The sequence below is a fragment of the Acipenser ruthenus genome, chromosome 37 (genome assembly GCF_902713425.1).
Source record: "Acipenser ruthenus chromosome 37, fAciRut3.2 maternal haplotype, whole genome shotgun sequence".
NCBI classification, from domain to species: domain Eukaryota; kingdom Metazoa; phylum Chordata; class Actinopteri; order Acipenseriformes; family Acipenseridae; genus Acipenser; species Acipenser ruthenus.
Genome location: NC_081225.1, coordinates 2084590 through 2094471, shown reverse-complemented (window position 1 = coordinate 2094471; position 9882 = coordinate 2084590). Strand labels below are relative to the sequence as shown.

Here is a 9882-nt window from a genome sequence, read left to right as displayed (position 1 = left end):
AAGAAAGAAAGAAAGAAAGAAAGGTTGAATTGATCTCATGGTTTTAGAGTCTTATAGGAACCAGTCTGTGTTACCTCGCTCTAAAGCTCCTGATCTGAGAAGTTGTTTTGTATCAATTCGGGGTTAAGAAAACGGTGTCAAAATCGAGATTGTTTAAAACTCTTTAATCCGGTTTAAATAAACGAAGCCACTCTGTAATCCGAATCGATTAGAATCCGATTTTTTCTCTTAAGTAATTATTATTATTATTATTATTATTATTATTATTATTTATTTATTTATTTATTTATTTATTTATTTATTTATTTATTTAATTCTTAGCAGACGCCCTTATCCAGGGCGACTTACAGTCGTGAACAAAAAATCCATTTCAAGAATCACAGTACAAGTATTAATACGATTAAGAGCAAGATAAAAAATACAAAGACTTCGGTTCTAGTAAGTACAAGTATATGACAAAATACGAACCAATATCAGAGCAGATAACAGTGTCAGTGTTGTGTACAAGTAATACGTGTTGAATGTAAATTACAAGGCAAACGTATAGCATTGAACACCTTTGCATTCACTTAATCTGCAACAGAATTGAATGCATTTGGCTCTGTGTTTAAATAGCCTTGACGCCTGTTGTGTTATTTGCAAAACGATATATATATATATATATATATATATATATATATATATATATATATATATATATATATATATATATATATATATATATATAACACGGTTTACATTACAAATACTTATTCTATATTTTAAACACTTTATATGGTCAGATTACTTACATATAATAATAGCCTAGCGATTTGATTTGTAATAAAATCATTCTACCATATATTTATGTGACATAACCTCTGCATTTATCTTTTCTTTATATTTGAGTTTAATGAATACCATTTATAATCACCTGTATGTATTTTATGTCATAGTTTAACTATGCATTTGAAATCTGCGTGCATATTTAATCCTACAGTATGGGTGCTATACATCCCATGCATAACAACGGGAACAAAATACACTGTATGGATCTTATTTTCAAAAGCTCCTAGTATACAGCATACAACAGAAGGCTATAATATACAAAAGAACACTCGCTCGCTGAATATGAAAAAGAACGGGCCCGATTTACAGACAATGAACTTGACAGGTTCGCCCTTTTGATGCGGGAGGGTCACATCAAAGGACCCGTTGATATCGGGTTCATCAAAGGACACCCAGGCAACTATATAGAGCCAGGGCCGGCATGAGGAGCCATCAGTTCAGTCTAGGACTAGCAAGCAGCAAGAAGCGCATCGCTCTCTCTCTCTATCTCTATCTCTCTCTCTCTCTGCTAGCAAGAGGAGACAGGCGCACACTACTCGACACTGAGAAGATGGAATACCGCAGTTCTATTTCCTTCATGAGTGGCTTCTTTGTGATTTTTTGGACTGTTTTTTGCAGCACGGAACCCATTCCGTTCTCCAGAATGGAACCCAGGGCGGCTCTCCTTGGCCTGTCCCGGGGGCCAAGTGGCAACAACGGAGACGCCAGCAGCAGTGGACCCGGTGCCGGCGTGCAGACCTCCATGGTATCGGGACTCGGATACAAAAACGCCTACCACAGCCTCAGATACCCCCTGTACATGATGCAGCTGTACCGCTCTTTCAAGACTGGGGACGGGACCAGGGCAACTGCCGCAGCAACCGCCAGTAGCATTGAGGAGAACCCGGTGCTGCACGAAGCAGATTCCGTCCTGAGCTTGATTGCAAAAAGTAAGTATTGCACTTAATATTATGATACAGTATTGCATTGTGCTGCATACCTGGGGCCATTGTTATCAGTGAACCTTAAGGAATCATCGGGCTCATAGTCTTATCAGTGACTGAGGGGTAATCGATCTCTCTTATCAGATGGTCCCTTGTAGGACCCAAGGGGTGCCTGGATGCGTATTCAACATGAAGGTGTTTTTTTGTGTATTTGGACGATCCAGACGTCTGTTACAAACGTGCCTGCCTGGGGGGTTCAATACACATCCCGACTTTGTTTTGACATTTGTCCCCGTGAGTCAACTTACCGGTTTGTTTTCTCAAGCGCATCTGCTCAATAAATCACTCATGAGGTGTACTGTGCTTTGAAATCGACTTTAAATTGCTCTAACGCATTCTCTCTCCTCTCTCTCTCTCTCTCCTCTCCAGGTTGCCATCAAGTAGGTGACAAATGGACCGTCACTTTCGACATGTCTTCCATTTCGGCCAACGAGGATGTCCAGCTGTCCGAGCTGCGGATCAGGATCCCTCATTTCTCCGCGTCCGGCAAGTTGTCTGTGGAGATCTACCATTCCCACGATCGCAAGTGCGCTGGCGAGGAGGACGGACCCTGCCAGGACCGCCTCTTCCTCGGCAGCTTCGGCGCCTCGCCCACCGATACCGACTCCGCCTGGAAGGTCTTCAACGTGACGGCCATGCTGAAGTACTGGCTCCACCAAGGGGCGAGCTTCCCTAACGGGGCCCAGGCACCGGTTAGGGGAGAGTCCCACCCCGGGGAGCCCGACCAGGTGGACACCGCTGCCCCGGAGCACAGGCACAGGCTGCGGCACCAGGGAAGCCGGGGAAAGGTGCACCACAACACGGTGGACAGAGTCATGATGGTGGTCTTCTCCAAGCAGAACGAATCCAGCTTCGCCGCGGGAGCCCCGACCCTCATTCGCGCCGTGGAGCACTCCAAGTATGTGGTGATGGATAAGGGCGTGGTGGGAGACAGCGGGCGCAGGCACAAGCGGAACCGCAAGGACCGGGAAAGAGTGAAGCTGGCGGGCAGCATCGGAGACGGGGTCGCCTCCCCGGCTGAAGGGAACCTCAAGCCGCTCTGCAGGAAGGTGGACATGTGGGTCGATTTCGAGCAGATAGGCTGGAACGACTGGATCGTCTACCCCAAGAGGTACAACGCGTTCAGATGCGAGGGGGACTGCCCCAGCCCTGTGGACGAGTCTTTCCAGCCCACAAACCACGCATACATGCAGGTGAGTCGATGCATTGATTTCTATAAATATAACATTTTTATTTGGGTATCTAATAATTTTAAAAAATATATCTTTAACAAATGTACTAATGGTTTCTATCTCTCTCTCTCTCTCTCTCTCTCTCTCTCTCTTCCAGAGTTTATTGAAGTTGTACCAGCCGAGTCGAGTACCGTGCCCGTCTTGCGTCCCGACCAAGCTCATCCCGCAATCCATGCTGTACTATGAGAACGGCGAGGTCGTTCTCCGTCACCACGAAGACATGATTGTGGAAGAATGCGGATGCCATTAAACGGAGCACAATCGCCCCCAGAAGAAAGCAATACTAAACACTTAGAAAAAAGGACTTCAAAAAAGAGACCCCTTTTATTAATTAAGAACATTACACGAAGGTTGCCTCAAACGAACTCCAAGTGACCTGTTATATTATACTCGCGGTATAATATTTAAACTCAGGAACTTTCCTACTTATTTTACGGGATCAACAGCCTTTTTTTGTAATGATATAGGACTTCTTTAAAAAAAAAAAAGATGATTATGTTGTGTGTAAATTAGTTTTATTAATAAACGTGTATATTGTAATCCAGATGTGTTGCCTTGAATGTATAGCATGTCATAAATTTATATTTTTGTAAAAAAAATTAAAAGAAACTTGTAAATAATACGAACTTTATATGGTCTGTCAGCGGTCTATTGTGGGAACAAAAAACGTTGCAAATAAAATAAAAATGTCATTTAAAAAATGAAATACGATTTGTGTGTCTCTCTTGCGTTGTTGCATAAACAATGGTAACATGCTGAGGTGTGTCTTATTAAATTGATAGTTGAACCAGAAATGGATCAAACTGCTATTATTATTTATTTGTTTATTTATTTATCAGACGCCTTTATCCAAGGCTACTTACAGAGACTAGGGTGTGTGAACTATGCATCAGCTGCAGAGTCACTTACAACTACGTCTCACCCGAAAGACGGAGCACAAGGAGGTGAAGTGACTTGCTCAGGGTCACATAATGAGTCAGTGGCGGAGGTGGGATTTGAACCGGGGACCTCCTGGTTACAAGCCTGTTTCTTTAACCACTGGACCACACAGCCTCCTATGCAATTGGAGTCTAATTTCCATCCCTGGTTGAAAATATCTGGAAATGGACAAGATGTGTTCCTTCTAGGTTCAGACGGTAAAAGGTTAACAAGCAATCAAAGCACTAAGAAACACTAAGAAAGCACTAAGAAACTTTGATATATATATATATATATATATATATATATATATATATATATATATATATATATATATATATATATGAGATTTACAGAAAGAAAGACTGCAACATAAACACAGTTTATTAGATTAAATATCTGACTAAGAGCATAGAAATGCTGGTGTGCATAGTTTCTAATATCATAGATCTTGGATATTTTTAAAGAGGGGATGATTTTTTCATTAAAGGGATACCAAGATATTTAGTGAGCAAGTGGCCTGAGTGAAGTTATCTGGCAACAAACTCCCCGTCCCCAGCTGTGCTGCTTTCCTAGAAAAAGGAGAACATTTCGGGGGACCGTTCTACTTGTGAGATGTCTCGCTCATTAAAATCTTTTGCATATTGTATAAAGAGGAGACGATGATCTATTCAGAGAGAGCGTGTATTTAGTAAGTAAGGGGTCTGCGTAAGGAAACATGGGTCGATACAATCAGTATAAAATCCTAAATAGTATAGAAATGGTTATAGTTGCTGCTTCAAACAGTGAGCATGAGAGAGGCAATTCAATTCAATTCAATTCAATTCAATTCTCTCCTTTATGAAATTAGATTCTGTTATGAGTAACAAAAAAGGACATTTCCTTAAAAGTTCCTCTTGTTCTTAATATTAAAAAAAGTTATTTAAATCTCTAACATATCTTAGAGCAATCACACACACACACATATTTCATGTGTCAAGGTGTCCTGGTCTATGTGAAAGCTTCAGCCAGGCGAGGTGAGGTCACGCCCTTGTTGAGTCTGAGAGGAGAGAGGAGAGAGGAGGAGGGGAGCAGGGGGGGGGGGGCAGGGATGTGTTTACTTTGGGACAGCTCCTTGGTGGGGGTGCCAGGAAGCGACAGGACGGGGATGAATTGGGAAAATTCCTAAATGGGTGCGTCCCTGCACAGATTCACGGGAACATGTCACTTCAGGGTGATAACAAGATGCCGAAACGCCTGAGCACACTCTGCAGAGAGGCTGCTAAAGAGCTGTTACACCCAGACTGGAATGGACTGCACACAGGGTACAAACAGGGCTTCCACTGGCCCTGGAGACCCCTCCCAGTGACCCCTTCCACTGAGCACCAAGACAGCAACCTCTCTGCAAGTCTAGATTAACTGGAGAGCTCAAAGTAAATACGTGTGAATAAAAGGGGCCAGGGGTCCCTTATAAAAGTTGTGGAGATGTTGTTTAGTGCACAAAATGTAATTCACCTCCAGAGTTGTATTTTAGAGGGACATAGTCAACCCTTGATCTTGAGATCTCTGTACGTCATACATAGCTGCAACCAAAAGGTTTGCATGACCTGCAATTTTAGGATTGAGACATTATTATTAAATAAACAAAAAAAACTACATGAACATAACTTAGATCTTTTATTTAACACCATGCACTAAAGGGTGAAAACTTGCACCACTGTGTTTGAAATGTGGCCTCTGCAGGCAGCAGTAAACAAGGTTCGAATATACATTACACAGTTCTGTAATAGCCTGAAATCAAACACAGTACATGTGAGTGGAGGCTGGCATGCAACCCACAGTTCATGAGTTAACCCTTAAGAGTTTTTATGACTGTATAATTTGTAACGTCCTTAAAAAACAGGCTCTGAATGCACCTAGAGGTGAAAATGACTCGCCACCTCCCAGTTCCTATCCTGTACTGGAATTTATAAACCTGATTGGTGCAGAGCCTCATTTCACTGAATTTGTATTGTCTTTACAAAAGTACAGCAAAGTGTGATAAAGCACAGTAAAAGCACAGCAAAGCATAGGCAAGCAGTGTAAAGAAAAGCGAGGTATGGTAAAGCACATTAATAAACATGGCAAACTAGGGTAAACTATGGTAAATCATGGGAAAACTTCAAAAACTACAGCAGTAAACTTTTATAAGGGTAATAAGTGGGTCTATAAACCACCCAGGAAGATGAATACAGAGTTAAAGGTATTCAGATCTGACACTTTCTAGATCATTGAAACAGACTCCAGTCTCCTAATGTAGGTCTCAATAGGTTTATACTTTCTATGGTCCCATATTACAGCCTTTGACTTCTTTATTTATTGTGTTATATGCTGGCAAATACAACAACAAAAAGATGCTGTGTGTGATATGGGAATTTTTAATATACGATATGAAGTATGCATGATATTATTATTATTATTATTATTATTATTATTATTATTATTTATTTCTATAGCAGACGCCCTTATCCAGGGCGACTTACAATCGCAAGCAAATACAAAATACATTCAAGTGTTACAAAACAAGTAATACAATAAGAGCAAGAAATACAATAATTTTTGTTCAAGCGTGATATAGATATAGATATAGTGGCCATATTTTCAAAGCGTTTCCTCCAGTCTTTAACTCTCTCCCAAGAGGTAAAACACCTGTTCATTTTACAAAACTAGAACAAAAAAAAAAAAAAAACAATTTCTATAAGAACTAAACCACCAAGTCATATTTCAAGCCATATATATCAAGTCATATATTTCAAGTTACATATTGTAAGTTTGCTTTCAAAATACGGCCCATTATATCTGATCACACTGTGTATGCATCTTTTTTTAAGATGTATTTTGGATATGGAGGTCTATAAGGCTGTCAAGCTGCTTTGTATTTTATTTGTTATTTAACCAGTAAAGAAACCAACGCCATGATATGTGCTTTGATGCACAGTTCTTAGTCCTGCTTCTCTGCTTTACTTTTTAAATGTCATAAGAACATAAGAACATAAGAAAGTTTCCAAACGAGAGGAGGCCATTCAGCCCATCTTGCTCGTTTGGTTGTTAGTAGCTTATTGATCCCAGAATCTCATCAAGCAGCTTCTTGTAGGATCCCAGGGTGTCAGCTTCAACAACATTACATACATACACTGTAGTAAGTATAGGATTGATATCCTAGCTGTAGATTTTTTGCGGGGTCTTTCATAATACTACTTACGGTCTGGATTAAGAGAATCCATTGAGTAGACAAGAAGTTTTCTTATCTTCTTATCACCGCTTGTCTATTTTGATAACGAACTACATGTTTTTTTTAAAAGACGACAAGGGATTACACTTTATCCCAAAAGGAAATAACAACAGTTAAAACAAAAACGTTTTTTTGTTTTGTATACTTGGCAGAATCTTTTGTGCGAGTGTGTTTTGAGGTATAAGTGTTCGTTTGCTTTGCTGACATCAAGGTTGGATTTAATATATTGCATAATAATAATAATAATAATACATTATCACGATTGCTTTATTCGCTCGATCGGTTGCGATTGCCTGTTTTTAATAAGAATGCCACTTTTCATTTCTCCAGACGTTACACAAAAACACCTGCGCAGCCGCACACAGCGGCTGGTTTTTCCAGACGGTCTAATGACATTAAACAGTCGGGTTCGCTAACCCGAATACACATGGGCTCGGAGCGCGTTTCCACATCAACAAAGCCAGTGTGGTCTCCCAGAAGCGAAACTGCGACACCCCCATTCAGCCTTCAAAATACACTATCGGCCTTCGACTGAAGTGTTCTGTCGGTAATTAATTAGTAGCTATTAAGTAATTAGCAACGGGGACCATTACTGACTGAAACCAAATAACCTAATGCATTATATGTTGAATCAACTAATAGCTGTCGAGTTCTCTTTAACCTCGAGTTTAAGGAAGTGACGTTTTTTTAGTAGTTTAAAACATCATATATATTTTTTTTACTGTAGTTAAAAAAATAATAATCTAGAACACTAAAATTCTAGTTTTTGCGCTTGAGATCAAGTACATTTTGTACTTTTTTTTAGATTTAATAAGACTCACCGTGTCATGTGATCGGTTTGATGCGTCTGTAATTTTTAAGCGCAAGGTCATTTAAACTTTATTTTGTTCAATTATTTTATTAGGCATTATTGTGCACAGCCATGGATACGTTCACGATGCAGGCATGCATTACATACAATTTGTTATACCCACACACTTTGAACATAATATTGTAAAATGTTTATAAAAAAACACAAGTAAATATGTTTTATTTTATTGTTTTAAGTCACATTTAAACAAAAACATTGTTTTTATTATTAAGGAGTACTTTTCGAGTTAAACGACACGATTTATGATAAATGCCGCACTTCTTAATCTGCGAGTTAATACCAAGGAAGTGGGTTTTCCTTAATAAAACACATTGATAATGTAACACGTGATTTTTTTTTTTTCAAGTGATTTGTAAAATGAAAAAGTTTTGTTTCAGGTTGAATCGGGAATCTGTAGCAGATTGGACACACTGGTTAAATGATACTGTATACAACCAACACGTGTTTAATACGAAGCTGTAAGTGTTACTGCATCAGCATTACCTGCTGGTACAGAGGCCTTATACACAGGAAGTAAGCAACCAGGTTTGTTGTCAGCATTGCCAAACCTAAATAAAAAATATATACAGTCATCTTCAAAATGATTGGCACCCTTGATAAAGATGAGCAAAAAAGACTGTATAAAATAAATAATACCAGTACTGAGCTATATTGTAATTTTCCAACATGTGGAATATATTTGACTTTATTAATGACTCAATGGAATCAACCAAAATTACACATTTCTCAAATTATAAATTTATTTCCCCCCAAAAATGAAGTGTCACATTATTGACACCCTTGTTTTCTGTACTTTGTGCACCCTCCCCTTGCAAGGATAACGGCACTTTTTCTATAGTGTTTAATGAGATTGGAGAACACATTGGGAGGGATCTTAGACCATGGAGTAATGGGCTAAGGCAGCAGTGTGGAGTAGTGGTTAGGGCTCTGGACTCTTGACCAAAGGGTTGTGGGTTCAATCCCCAGTGGAGGACACTACTGCTGTACCCTTGAGCAAGGTACTTTACCTAGATTGCTCCAGTAAAAACCCAACTGTATAAATGGGTAATTGTATGTAAAAATAATGTGATATCTTGTAACAATTGTAAGTCGCCCTGGATAAGGGCGTCTGCTAAGAAATAAATAATAATAATAATAATAATTCCTCCATACAGAATCTTTCCAGATCCTTGATATCCTTCAGTCTGCGCTTATGGACTGCCCTCTTCAATTGAAACCACAGGTTTTCAATGGGGTTCAAGTCCGGAGACTGAGATGGCCATTGCAAGATTTTGTGGTCAATTAACCATTTCTTTGTGGATTTTGATGTGCGCTTGGGGTCATTGTCTTGCTGGGAGATCCACTTGCGGCCAAGTTTCAGCCTCCTGGCAGAGGCAACCAGGTTTTTGGCTAAAATGTCCTGGTACTGGGTAGAGTTCATGATGCCATTGACCTTAACAAGGGCCACAGGACCAGTGGAAGCAAAACAGCCCCATAACATCAAAGATCCACCACCATATTTTACAGTAGGTATGAGGTTCTTTTCTGCACACACATCCTTCTTTCGACGCCAAACCCACCGCTGGTGTGCGTGGCCAAAGAGCTCTATTTTCATCTCATCTGACAATAGCACCCAGTTCCAATTGAAGTGCCAATGCCATTTAGCAAACTCCAGGCACTTACGTTTGTTGGTTCCTCTCAATAAAGGCTTTTTTTCTGGCAACCCTTCCAAATAGCCTATTGGCATGAAGGTGGCGTCTAATTGTAGATTTGGAGACTTGGTGAATCCAAGATGCAACCGTTCTGTAATTCTCCAACTGT

General features: G+C 39.9%; 1 protein-coding gene across 1 annotated transcript; it reads left to right on the top strand.

Annotated features, from left to right (window-relative positions):
• The first annotated feature begins 1145 nt into the window (after window positions 1–1145).
• LOC131706834 (nodal homolog 2-A-like) lies at window positions 1146–3696 on the top strand. The gene is made up of 3 exons (XM_059008674.1): window positions 1146–1757; window positions 2181–3004; window positions 3141–3696. The coding sequence occupies exons 1-3, from the start codon at window positions 1250–1252 to the stop codon at window positions 3291–3293; spliced, it is 1485 nt and encodes a 494-aa protein (XP_058864657.1). The 5' UTR covers window positions 1146–1249; the 3' UTR covers window positions 3294–3696.
• Window positions 3697–9882: the final 6186 nt, after the last annotated feature.

Bases quoted from the DNA above. Each gene is read 5' to 3' on its own strand.
- LOC131706834 (XM_059008674.1), top strand. From the start codon at position 1,250: ATGAGGAGCCATCAGTTCAGTCTAGGACTAGCAAGCAGCAAGAAGCGC. The intron at 1,758-2,180 runs GTAAGTATTGCA...TCTCCTCTCCAG, and splicing joins CCTGAGCTTGATTGCAAAAA to GTTGCCATCAAGTAGGTGAC. The intron at 3,005-3,140 runs GTGAGTCGATGC...TCTCTCTTCCAG, and splicing joins CAAACCACGCATACATGCAG to AGTTTATTGAAGTTGTACCA.